This window comes from Phascolarctos cinereus, unplaced genomic scaffold, assembly GCF_003287225.1.
Source record: "Phascolarctos cinereus isolate Bilbo 61053 unplaced genomic scaffold, phaCin_HiC Scaffold_5;HRSCAF=322, whole genome shotgun sequence".
Taxonomy (NCBI): domain Eukaryota; kingdom Metazoa; phylum Chordata; class Mammalia; order Diprotodontia; family Phascolarctidae; genus Phascolarctos; species Phascolarctos cinereus.
The window spans coordinates 455,466,434-455,480,129 of NW_027555958.1; the positions used below are offsets into that span (position 1 = coordinate 455,466,434).

At 45.7% G+C, this 13,696-nt stretch overlaps 1 protein-coding gene across 1 annotated transcript in view; it reads left to right on the plus strand.

The window, feature by feature from the left end:
• The window catches only part of MROH7 (maestro heat like repeat family member 7), a 57,269-nt gene that overhangs the window by 19,631 nt on the left and 23,942 nt on the right, over positions 1 to 13,696 (plus strand). The window contains 6 exon segments of the mRNA XM_020976919.2: positions 4,515 to 4,610; positions 6,996 to 7,184; positions 8,327 to 8,462; positions 9,115 to 9,227; positions 11,147 to 11,323; positions 12,721 to 12,875. Of these exon segments, the coding sequence (XP_020832578.2) occupies positions 4,515 to 4,610; positions 6,996 to 7,184; positions 8,327 to 8,462; positions 9,115 to 9,227; positions 11,147 to 11,323; positions 12,721 to 12,875 (866 nt within the window).

A 13,696-nucleotide genomic window follows, 5' to 3' on the forward strand; every position in this document is an offset into this window, starting at 1 on the left:
TGTAAGGTTATCTCCATAAGGTCTGAACTGGTTTTACCACATGAACGAATTACTAGAAAGTCAATCTGATTATATTTTGTTGGTTTTTACTAATATATTAGGTCTTATCACTATCACTAGCTGGCTTTAGCAGCCTTACCTAGAGAATCTTTACAAGTGACCAGGAACTTGGAGATGGTCAAGGAAATAGTTCCACAAATATGCCCTGATCCATCCACAGATGCTTGAAGGATGCACAGGAGGTGCTTGCCAGACCCCTGAAGATTATGGACACTGCCAAAGAATTTGACACCCTTAAAAGCTACAACTATATTAGGTGTTATTATTCACCCTATTGTAATTTTGCTTGTTTTATTAGTTCTGCATGTATTATGGACTTGTTACCTATTCTGCAAGCTGCTTATCATTTCTGCTTGGGCTGATACTGATTTGGGAATTGTTTTAAAAAATTGTGAAACTATCATTGTCTCAAGGGGTGGAGGGTTGTGGGTAACCAAAAAAGCTAAAGCAACTCCATATTGTCTGAAGTTCCTCTCTCTTGCCCATGACCCTGTTTGTGTTGCAACAGCCACCATGTCTGAGACCTTCTTATTGCTAAAACAGCAATGACAGTCCTACCTTTGGGGGTAGGGGTTATAGGAGAGAGCCAACCTGAAGCAGAGCCTTTCCTATTACTAGTCTCAGCAACTAATTTTGTCCGACTTTGAGGTACCCCATACCCAATTAGCCTCCTGTCTAAATCTAAACCTATACAAACTTTGTCTTTTTGTTCCACTGGGGAGTCTTTACTGGTTCAGATGGGATTCCCTTCCTGGCAAACTCAATAAACCCTTGTGGGTTCCTAAATTTTTGGTCTTGGTTCTGGTTTGTTCCAGCACCGACAATTTTGCTCACAGTGTTTTGGCAGGTGGATTCCCAAATGCTATGTTGTTCAATCTTTTTAGTCATGTCCAACTCTTTGTGACCTCATTTGGGGTTTTTTGGGCAAAGATACTGGAGTGGTCTGTCATTTCCTTCTCTGGTTCATTTTACAGATGAGGAAACTGAGGCAAACAGGGTTAAGTGATTTGCCCAGGGTATCACAAGTAGTAAGTGTCTGAGGCCAGATTTAAATTCAGATCTTCCTGACTCCAGGCTCAGCACTTCATCCACTGTACCACCTAGCTGACCCCAAATGTTTTGTACTATCTGTAATGTTTAAATATTGTTTGTCTTCCTATGTCTTCCTACTGGATTTTGTGGGTCATATAAAGAAATGTTAATGATTTGTCTGATTTTATTTTATATCCTGCAACTTTGCTGAAGTAATAAATTATTTTAATTAGTTCTTTAGTTGATTCTCTAAAGTTCTTTAAGTAAACTATCATATAATATGCAAAAAGGGGTAATGTTGTTTCTTCCTTGTCTATGCTTATTCCTTCAATTTATTTTTTCTTATCTGATTGCTATAATTAGCATTTCTAGCAGCTATACTGAATAGTAATGTTGATAATGGACATCCTTGTTTTGCCACTGGTCTTATTGGGAAGGCCTTTAGCTTATCCCCATTACAGATCATGTTGGCTCTTGGTTTTAGATAGATACATTATCACTTTGTAAAAAGCATCGTTTATTCTTATACTTTCTAATTTTTTTCAAACAGTGTATATTATCAAGTTTTTTCTATCTCTTGATAGAACCATATGGTGTTTGTTGTTTTTGTTATTAATATGGTCAAGTATATTTGTAGTTTTCTTAATATAGACCAGCCTGGCATTCCTAGTATAAATCCAGACTGGTCACAGTTGTGCAGTGGTCTCTTTGCTAATATTTCATTAAAAATTTTTGCATCAATAGGGATATTGGGTTGACTCTTTCTGGTTTAGGTATTAACATCATATTTGTGTCATAGAAGGAATATGGTAGGACCCATTCGTTATTTTTTAATTTTATTTTTGGCAAACAGTTTCTATAGAATTGGAATTAATTATCCTTTAAATGTTTAGTAGAATATCCTTGTAAATCCATCTGGTCCAGGGGGGTTTTTTTTCCCTTTGGGAGTTCCTTTATGGTTTTGTTCATTTTCTTTTCCTAAGATAGCATTGTTTATACCTTCTATTTCCTGTTGCATTAATCGGGGCAGATCTGTGATTTCTTTGGTGTAAGAAACTCTTTCTCTCCTAATGAAGGTCGTCATCTCCACTGCAACCAATAGTCCTAGAGAGAGCCACCAGGCTCACTCAGCCTGGATGTGTTAGAGGAAAGACTTGAACCCAGGTCTTTTTGGTTTCTTTTGTGGCTGGTTTGCTCTACATGGTCTTATCTTCAGGTGGGATTTTTTAGTACTACAGGAAGAAGGAGGTAATCCTTTTGCTAGCTATACTTAATGGTCTCCATAGACTTAATGTCTCCATAAACATAATGATCTCTATCCAGCTGAGGCAGGGCCAGAGTGAGGGCATGTGAAGATGGGAGATTGGCCTTTGGCAGCTTCCCACTTCCTTTCAGTGCCCCTCTCCTTCTTCCCAGGCACCCTTATCCCAGCTCTTCCACAGCTAGCCATCCAAATCTCCTCTTCTGGTATCAGCATCTTTCTAAAGCCAAAGAAATGAGGCTCTAATGGTAGAAGTAGCCCTTTAGGGGGAATTTTGCACTAAAAGACAGTGAAAGAGCCAATGATTATGAAGGCAGAAGAGACCATTCCCTCCCTGTCTTCCCTAAATGTCACCGACTGGCTGGTTAAGCTATCAATACCTGGCCAACCAGTGATGGCTTTAATTGTTATTATACTGTGACCGGCTGGCCTGATGCTAGAATTGATAGCTCACCTGACCAATGGTGTTAAAAGAACCAATGGGAATGTTGTATACATCATTCATTTCCTTTCCACCTTTGTTCATTCAACACAAAAAGAGGATCTCGTACTTTGAGCCTTGAGAGGGACTTACCAACCTACAGTCTCTCCCGCAAGTCAATCAGCTAGCCAGTTATCCTGGAAAGTCTATCAGTCCTGGAATTCATGCCTTAGAAGTACCCTGTGTCCCTGGGCCCCTGCCTCTGATTAGATGTGGAAAGTTCCTTCCAGAACCTCCATTTAAGGAGGGTGCCCAGACCAGCCCTCTCTTTGACATCCCACCAGACTACACTCTTCTGCATTTCTCCATCATGCCCCCCACACTGGGTATCCCCTCCTTCTTAAGCTTTTTTTATGTGTTGTGTTCTCCGTTAGAATGTAAGCTCCCTGAGGGCAGGGACCGTCTTTCTTTTCGCCGATATTTTTATTCCCTTTCTTTTTATCCCTAGCACAGTGCCTGGCATGTGCTTAATAAAAGCTTGTGGACTGATTGAGAGTCAGTAAGCATTCACTAAACACCTAGTATGAGCCAGACAGTGAGCTAAGAACTAGGGACTGGTACAAATACAGTCTCTGGCCTCAAGGAACTCACATCTCCTACTGTCAGATATCATTAATGTCTACTTACTAAACTAGATATTAATTACTCAGCTGGAAGTTCCACAGACAACTTAAAGTCAACATGTCCAAAACTGGACTCTAAACCTTTCCCACCAAACCTTCCCTGCTTCCGAATTTCCCTGTTACTGTTGAGGGTACCACCATCTTAGTCACCTAAGCCCTGACCCCCGTGACCAATCAGTTGTCACATCCTGCCTCTTGAATACACACACCCCCATCTCTCCTCTCATCCTGCCTGGACTGCTGGAATAGCCTCTGGTGGTCTTCCTGCCTCAAGTCTCTCCCCACTCCACTCTGGCCCGTCTTCCACTCAGCAAGCAAAGTCTTCTTGCCAAAGCGCCCTTAGATGGACAAGTCACTCCTTTAGCCAGCAAACTCAAATGGTTCCCTAACGTCTCCAGGATCAGACAGGAAATCTGCCTGGCTTCTGAAGCCCTTCATGAGCTGGCTCCCTCCTGACTTTCTAGTCTGCAGACCGTTGTCACTTTCCTCGCTACATCCTGTGATCCAGGGATACTGGCTGCCATGCTGTTCCTCAAATGAGTCTCTGTTTCCAGCCTCTGGACGTTTTTGCTGGCTGGCCCTCCTTGCTGGGCTTCTCCCCTTCTCATCTCTTCCTCCTGGTTTCTAGGGCTTCTTTCAAGTTTAAGCTAAAGTCCTACCTTCTGTAAGAAGTCTTTCCTAAGCCCCCTCAGTGCCAGTGACTTCTCTCGAATTTATCCTGCTTATGGCTCGTTTGTTTGCATGTGTTCTCCCCCATTACACTGTGAGCTCCTTGAAGGTAGGGACTGCATTTTGTTGTTGCTGATTTTGTCTTTCTTTGTATCCCCAGTGCTTAGCACAGTAGGTGCTTAATAATTGCTTATCAGTTGACTGATTGACCTTAAAGGGCATTCCACCTGTGAGATTTTATGATTCTCTTCCCTTTGACTCACTGAAAGGGCTAAAAGGCAACTCCTTGATCCCCTACCCTGAAAACGGCCCATTGTTTGTGGGAGGTCCCTTCACCACTCTCCAGAACTCACAATCACATCTCTTCTATTCTCCTCTCCTTCCTCAGATGTTGTATTCTCAGACACTGGATGCCCTTCAGACATTGCTGAACTCTCTTTTCTTAGAAGATCCTAGCCCAGCTGGCCTAAGTAGCCTTTTGGAGGTGAGCAGGGGGGTTCAAGGGGGTTCTGGACCTGACATAGAACACGTTAGAGGCAATGGAAGGACCGGAGAGAAGTGCTTGTGGAGATGGGTCTGGGCATGTGGTTTGGGAGGTAGGGGTGGGGCTGGAGAAATGAGCAACATTGAAAAGCCTCAGTGTCATCAGAAATGACCCCTTCTTCCTCCTGCCCCTCCAACCTCTTCCCCACCCTTTCTCTTTTATCCTCAACTCCTCACCCTTTTCTTTCATCTCTTCCTTCTCTCCTTCCTTCTTACCCATCTCTGTTATCACACACCCTTCCCCATCCACATCCCCATTCTCATTCCCATTCCCAGTCCTATACCCATCATTGTCCCTTCCACTCAGTCCCACTGTGGGAAGGTCATGGATTTGGAGTCAGAGAGTCCCATGTTCAAATACCAACTCTTCTAGTCACTATCTGTGGGGCCTTGGACAAGTCAAATAAGGGGATTGGACCCTTTGACCTCCAAGATCCCTTCCTATCTATGCTCCTGTGGTTCTTCTAAGATGGTGATGTTTCATGATTTACAGCACACAACATCACTAAGGGAATATTGATACCCCAAAGATGGATTTTGGTGTCAGGGAGTAGCTTGGGGCCTGTTGAAGGAATGGTACAGAGTGGGATGGTGGAAAGGGGACTGGATTTGAAATCAGAGGCTGGATTCAAGTCCAGACTCAGCCACTTACTACTTGTGTGACCTTGGACAAATTATTTAATCTCTCTCATTAAGTTTCTGCATCTGTAAAATGAAGAGGAGGAACCAGATGACCTCTGGCCCTCCTTCTAGTGCTGAGCAGGCAGGCAAGGCATTAAGCCTTTATTAAAAGCTTGCTTTTTGCCAGGCACTATGCTAAGTATTGGGTGCAAATTCAAGCAAAAAGAAAGAGGGTCCCTGCACTCAAGAAGTTTACATTCTGATGGGGGAAGACCATGCATTAAAGAAGAAGGGAAGAGAAGGTACTCACCTGGTGGTAAAGACAGTAGAATCAGAAGCACAATCAAAAGGCAAATGGTTCATGAACAGACTAAGCCCAAAATGGAGGCCCAGGAAGGAATCCACCAATGGGAGATCTATGATCCTGTGTTTCAGTCCACGCTTCTCCTCCTCTTCAAATCTGGGTCCAGCTCCTTGTCCCTTGCCAACATCTGTCCAGAATGATGGGCATAATAACTTACAGAGGCTTTTAAAATGACCATCTCATTCTCCATAATAGCCTTGTGAAATGGACAGGTTAGGGATAATGGTGCCCACTTTACAGATGAGGCAGCGAAGGCCCAGAGAATGGAAAAGGCTTGCCAAGGTCACACTTTGGTACTAGGAGGCAGAACAGGTCATGTTCCTATTAAATCATATCTGCTCTTTTTCTCCACCCTCACTTCCCTGTCCCCATCCCCTTCCATTCTTGAGTTATTTCCTCTTTGTCCCTCACCATCTCCATTGCCTCGATCTCTGTTACTACCATTAGTTCCTCCATCATCCCTTCTCCCTCTTCCTAATCTCTTCCTACTTCCTCTGTCCCACTTTTCTTCCTTTCCCCATATCTTTTTCTAGCTCAACATTGTGTCCCAAGGTTCTTCTCACCCCGGTATTGTCTGTATCAATGTGCAGTCCATGCATTTTGTATTCTAAGGTCCTTCTAGCTCTAACATTCTGTTCTCTGTGTTCTAGTATAATTCTATGCATCCTTTGCTCTCAGATCTTTTCTAGCACCAACATTCTTTGTTCTATGTTCTAATCCAGCGCTAACACTCCATGTTCTAAGACCTCTCCAAGCTTTGACATTCCATGATCTAAGGTCCCCACGAGCTCTCACATTCTGGATTCTAAGGTGCTTCCCAGTTATCACAATCTCTGTTCTGAGTACCCTCCCAGCTCTGACATGCAATGTTCTAAGTTCCCTCCCCACCCTGACATTTTATGTTCTGGCTTCCCTCCCAACCTTGGTAGTCTGTGTTCTAGTTCCCTCTCAGCTCTGACATCTCTGTTCTAATGTACATTTTATGTATCCTACATGCTAAGGCTCTTTCTAGCTCTATCATTTGGTGTTCTATGCTTTAACACTCTGCATTTGAGGACTTCTTCCTGCTCTAACATTCTACATTCTAAGTTCCTCTCCAGCCCCTAACAGCCCCTGGCCACTAGCTAAGAGAACCCTGCCCGGCAGCGACAGAAACAGAGGCTAAGGAGGACTTTGAGGGTCATCCACCTCATGGCCTCACCTGACAAAGGGGGATGCAAGACCCAGAGAGAGGAAGCCAGTCTGCTGTCACACAATGAGTCAGAGGCAGAGCCGGGACACCAGGCTGGGTCTCTCATCCCGCCCACCTCAGCCGCCACAGACAAGTTGTTCTCCCCACAGCCCCTGGGACCCTGGATGACCTCTGCAAAGGCCCATGAGAGAGCCCGAGCAGTCAACAGCAATGTCTTCTTGCTGAACCTCGCACTCCAGACCCAGCTCTTCTTCACCAGCTTCGTAGATCAGGTCTCGAGCATGTCTACGCAGCCAAAGGGACAGCTGACTTTCGAGCACAACCGAGGCCACTATTCTGTGGGTTGTATATCCATTAGCATCCATTCATGTTTGCTTGTTTCTGAGTATGTCAGCTGGGTGTCTGAGGGCATTGTGTGTGTGTGTGTGTGTGTGTGTGTGTGTGTGTGTGTGTATTTGGGATGTTAGAGCTGGAAGAGATTATCTAGCCTAATCTTGACTTGTGATAGGGAAGAAAGCTGAGGCCCACAGAAGGGAATTGGCCAGAAAGAGAATTGAAGCTTCCTGAGGTCCCACACTGTCTCCGTGTACACATCCCTGTACCGGTTCTTATGTCGGTTTTTGCATCTATATCTATGCCAATTCTAATCATTTCAACATCCATTTGTTTAGAAAGGGCTGACTGTGTACTAAGTAGTGCACCATTAGCCGTGGTGGGAAGATGTGAACTATTATCCTTGCCCTCATGGAGCATACAGTCCTGCAGGAGGAGAGAAGACACCTACATAAATAAATAAATAACACCCAGTTAGTACAGCGGAAAAGCACAGAATGTTAGGTGAGGTCAGAGGACAAGGTCATTCTCTACCCCAATGTGGGAGAATGAAACTTGGCTTCCAGGAAGAGATGGCACCTCAGGTGGGTGTTAATGGACAGGTTGAAATGCAATAGGCAAAGAAAAGGAAGGAAGAATTCCATCCCTTGGACATGAGTGAGGCTTGGAGCTGAGAAAGCATATGGTGTATTCCTAACACAGAGATCAGGTCAGTTTGACTGGCTGGCTGAATGGAATAAACATTTATTTTGTTTTGTTTAGTGATTTCAATTGTGTCCAATTCTCAGTGACCCCATTTGGGGTTTTCTGGGCAGAGATACTGGAGTGTTTTGCCATTTCCTTCTCAAGCTCATTTTACAGATGAAGAAACTGAGGCAAACAGAGTTAAGTGACTTGCCAAGTGTCACAAAGCTAGTAAGTGTCTAAGGCCGGATTTGAACTCGGGAAGATGAGTCAATATTGATAAGCATTGAGTGAGGCAGCATGGACAGAAAGCCCTGGTTTCGGATACTGCCTCTGTGAGCTCTGTAACTCTGGCCAAGTCCCTGAACTTCTCTCATCCTCTGCTGCTTCATCTGTAAAATGGGCATATTAAACTCAGTGGTGTCTGAGACCTAACTCTGTGCTCTGTGATCCTGTCCAACAGACAATATTTGGCTTCCCCATGTTTGGTCTTCTCCTTGGACGGCTCATTCTTCGTATATGTGACCCAGAGGAAGAGATTGGCCATGAAGCCCTGGATGGCGTCATCATCCTTTACACGATCCTGGAGCTCCAGAAGAGTATGTAATGGGAGCGGTGGTGTGGAGACAGAACCCAAGGAAGCCACCTCCTCCTCATGGTCTCCCACAAATAGCATTAGGTCCTTGGCACTCCTGAGAATCTAAGATCTCCTTGAGCCTTTATAAACACTGGAACATAGAATGTCAGAGATGGAAGGGAAGAAAACCCACCATGAGAGAACCTAGAATATTAAGGTTGGAAGGGACCTTAATACAGAATTCAGAAAATAGAATATCAGAGCTAGAAGTGGACAGGGTCCTCAAAGGCTGTGTAACCTACTAAAGGAATCCACTAAAGGAATGCCCAATCTGATGGAGCCCAGTTCTGCCTCTCCCTAGAAGCTGGGCTCTCTCCGCCTCAGTTTCCTCATCTGTAAAATGAGGGTTCTGAACCAGAAAGAAGATCTTTAAGGACCCTTCTCAATTCTGAGCTCCTGGGAAGCATCTTGAAGGCTCCCAGGAAAGATGGCAGCAGGGATGATTCTGATCCCAGGGCTCCTGGACCCCAAGTCCCTAGATGAGGTTGATGTAGCCTGGGTTTCCACAAGGAGGCTGACCTAGCTCAGGCTTCTATGGAGGGTAGACCAGCTGAGCTGGGGTGGGGGTGGGGCACCATCTGGGAGGAAAGCTCCATCTTTCCCTCTTCTTCCAGGGAACATAGATAAGGAGGAGACCAACAAACTTGAACTGTACAAGAGTAGCAAGCGATTTCTGGGCCCCTACAACCCCGTCAGCCCTTGCCAAAACATCTTGAGAGTGATCGCGGTAACTACAGGCAAGGGGGAGGGGGAGATGGTTGATTGAGCAGCCAATCAACAAGCACTGATTAAGTGCCGCTGTATGCCCAGTCAATGAGACAGTGCCTGTCTTCAAGGGGCTTATGTTCTATTGATCAGAACCTTAGTGTTGGTGACCAGGGCTTAGCCTCCAGGGAGTGTGTGTGTCTGTGCTTCCTCCCTGCCTAATATTTCCTCCCTAAGACTATTCTCTGGACACAGCTGCTCTCCCTGCACTTCTGATCCTCACCAGATGCCTCCACAACATTGTGGGGTCTGAGGAGTGAGAGCCAGGGGCTATCAGCTAAGCCTTAGGGGCTTGACACTCAAAGGGTGGGATGTGGGGGAGCTGGTTGCACCGGGATGGAGCATCCTCTTGGAGGATTACAAAACAAAAATGAACACTCCTTAACTGTACAGGGAATATCCTCCCTCCTCACCTTTACTTCTTGGCTTCCCTGGTTCCCTACAATCCACAGCTCAACTTCACCTTCAGCAAGGACAGAGGGGGCTCAGTAAAAACTCTTTTGTGGTGGCTTGTCCACTGTAACCATGGACCTCAGAAGCTACCTAAAGCAAGAACTCCCTCTCCGACATCCCTAGCAAGTAGATAGAGCATTTATTAAGCACTTGCTGTATACCAGGCCCTGTGCTAAACTCTGGGAATATAGATACAAGCAAAATGAATGACAGTCCCTGCCCTCAATGAACTTACATTCTAATCGGGACATGAAAAGGGGAGGCAGGTGAAAAGGTCTCCAAACTGGGGCAGGGTCAAGAAGTAGCCCAGGAGTCACGGGCTGGGCCAGTTTGGGAGTGAGCATCCTTGCTGTACTGGGCCATCCCCAGTGACAGGGAACTCTACTTTTGATAGTTGTGTAAGGGCTAGGGAGGGTTTTCTTAGCCAACTCTTGGGGCAGTCTGGGTCCCACTGAGGCCTAAGGGGAATGTCTTGAAACAGTCAGACTATAAGCCCCTTGAAGCTCAGTCTGTCCCAATTCTCTCATCTGGGCATGTGCAAATACATCAACCCCATAGCAGCCAGCTAGTTACTAACTGAACACGCTCGGCCCTTAGACTTCCCTAAAGCTCCTGGGGCCTTGTATTTAAAGCCCAGGAAAATAGGTTCATTCTCTAAAATAACTAATAACTATGCACATTTGTTACAAGAGTTTTATTTTTCTCTCTTTTTCATTGAGGGGGGAGGAAGGTGAGAAGGAGAGAAAATAGATTTTTGTGCATTGAAAAATATAATAAACATTTAAAAAGAGTAACCAAAAACTCTCTTGGCTTCTGCGCCCACCCACTTAGATGTACCATCTTAGTTCCCTTCTCCACTTCTCCAGAAGGAGCTCACTTACTTACTTATGCGTAAAAATGCATAAAAATGAATGCAAAGTAGAATGGTAAGCTCTAGGTGGTGGAACGCATAGCCACTCTTGATGGAGCAGAATGTTCAGCTACTTACCATGTTATCTGCATTCTGCTCTTTGCTGTCACCCTGGGTACAAATGTTCCCAAAGGCCAGTAGGGGAGGGAAAGCAGGAAGGGAAACAAATCACTTCACGCCGTTCCATGGTCCTGGTCTCCACACCCAACTCCTCCTTGGTTTCTTCAATAGTCTTGTCTTCCCCCCCACACCCCGGCTTCAGGCATCTCTGTCTCTGCTTTTCTTCCCTTTGTGTCAGGGCTGCATCGCAGGAGTATGTGCAGCCAGACAGTCCCCACTCCACCGCCAATGTGGCTGCTTCAGCTCTGAATGTCTGTCTCTCTTTGGTACCCAAGACATGAAAAATACCGTGGTGGGGAATCTGCCTTCTCTCAGTACATACTCCTTGGGTCTAATTCTTCCCACTGGAGCCCAATGGAATAAGGCTAACCTTCTGCATATGTGTCTGTGCATTTCAGGAATTTGGAGACTTTCTCAGACCCCAACAGGTGAAAGATCTACTTCTGGCTGCCCTGGAAGGCCTGAGGGATGACCAGGAGACCCCTTCAAAGGACACAGCGGAGATGATGCAATTAGCTTCCGAGGTCACCCTGAGCTCCGTTCTGGAGTGGTATAGATACAGGGTATTGGAGGTGGTAAGAAGGCTGCCAGAGAAAGTCCTAGAGCCAGGGAGCCAGGGAATCCCAGCCCTCCCCTTTCCTACCTGCACCCCATCTTTGGGTGATCTGACCCCTGGACAGCTCTCTTGGGTCACCAAAGGGGCAGAGATGGGGGGATTAGAGAGGAGAATTTCCTGGCTGCACATCTAGAAGACAGCAGAGCCCCAGGGGTGCCCCTTCTCCCTTCCCTTTCTCCCTTAGGGCAATATCCAGACTGGGGTGGACAATGGAGGAGAGAGCTGTTCTAGGGAGGGGAGCCATCTCTCTCAGGTTGGGGTCAAGGTTTTCTCCCTGGAGGAGATTGTGCAGTAACCTCTCCTCTTGCCTCTGCTGTCCTCCTCTCATCCTCTCCTTGTTCTTTGTTTTCTTCTGCTTCTCTTCTGCTCTTACTAATCATTCTCCCTTTACCGTGCTCCTTTTGACCTTTTCTCCTTTTCCCTGTCATCACTCTACTCCCCTCTCCCTGTTACCTTATTTGTCCCTTTTTCCTTCTTTCTTTTGCTTCTCTCCTTGGCTTTCCTTATATATCCTTCCTCCTCTTTCTCTGGTTCTCTCATTGCCTCCTCCCAATCTCCTCTCCTCTTCCTTCCCATTTCTCTACTTGTTTTTTGTCTCTTCCTCTCTTGTCTTTTCTCCTCATGTGTTCTTCCCACCCCTCTCTTCTCATTCTCTTCATCCTTATCCCTCTCCTCTCCTCTTTTCTGCTCTCATTCTTTTCTCTTTTGTCTTGTCCTTTTTCTCTTCTCTCCTCTCTCTTCCCTTCTGTCCCTCTCATTCCCTCCTACTCTCTTCTTTCCTCTCTTTCTGCCTTTGTCCCTCTCTTCTCTCCTTCTTTCTCCCCCTCTATCCCTTTCCATCCTTCTTCTCCCTTTATTTTTTCTCCTTTCTTCCACTTCATTCCTCTTCTTCCTCCATTTCCCCCCTTCTATTCCCTTTCTCCCCGTTCTTCCTTCTCACCTATCCTCCTCTGTCTCCTCCTCTTTCTTTCCTCTGTCTCCTTTCCTCTTTCTTCTCTCTTTCTCTGTTTTCTTCTCTTCCCCTCTGCTCCTTTCACTTCTCCTTCTCTCTTTCTTTTCTCTTTCTTCTCTTTTTCTCCTTTCTCTCCTCTTCTTCTTCCATTTCCTTACATTCTTTCTCTTATCTCTTGTCCCCTCTTCTATTTTCTATCCTCTCTTCTACTCTCTTCCTTTCCTTTCCTTCTTTGCTTTTCTTTCTCTTCCTTTCCTGTCCTCTTTTCTCTCTTTCTTTCCTCTCCTACTTTCTCTCCCCTCTCTTCCTTTATGTCCCTTCCTTTTTCCCTTTCTCCTCTCTCTTCCCTCCTCTCTCTTCTGTCTGCCCCCACTCCTCTACTTCTCCCTCCTATTTTCCTCCAGATACCAGATATCATGAATGGCATCTATATGCATCTAAGTTCCATCCATGAACCACGAGCCCGGGAAGTTGCCCTCTTGCCCATCTCCCTACTGGCCAGTTCCTTCATGACTGAGGTGGTCATCGCTCTGCTCATGTGTCCCCTCCCACTGGACAGGTACCAGTAATGGGCCGGGGACAGGGCCTCAGTGTGAGGTGCCTCCACAACCTTGGGCTGAAAGAACTAAGTTTTCTCCCTCCTCAGCTTCAGTTGCCTCAATTGCCAAATAGGGAATGAGCTCTATCTCAGACATGTTGTCATAAGAAGCCCATCAGATCACTGGATTTGCATCTGGTGGAGTCTATAGGTGCCACCTAATTCAACCTCCTCATTTGACAAGAAAACTGAAGCTCAATTGGGATTAAACCACTTGTTCTGAGTCATGCAGGTATTGGGTGGCAGAGCTAGCAGCTAGAACCTGTCCTTCTGACTTTGAGGAGCTTAATTTAGTACCATATAGATGGGAGTTATTATGACCCACTATACTTATTATCCTTGAAAATAACTCACAGAATATTCATAACATTAGTGGTAAGGACTAGGTCAGGACCAGCTTTACCTTCCTGCCTTCCCCACTGAATCCCTGGTGATGGGAGTGACCAGCCAGGAATGGGATTGGGTTAGAACTAGAAAAGCCTGTATTTAAATGATCTCATTTCCAATTCTTTGGGAAGACCACTGAAACATACGCATTTTGGAATTTTAGAGTTTGAAGAGACTTGAGAGTTCACTTGATCTAACTCCCTGTCTTATGCATCCTCTCTCTGAGAAATGGTCACCCAACTGCTGCCTGAACACCTTCGGTGATGGGGAGCACCCTACCTGTCTCCCAAAGAAGCCCATTCCAATGACCTCCAATGATTGTCACTCCCCCTTTTGTCCCATTTCCTTCCCATCTCTCTGGAGTCCATTGGCAAGTTGGTAGGTTCACACCACCT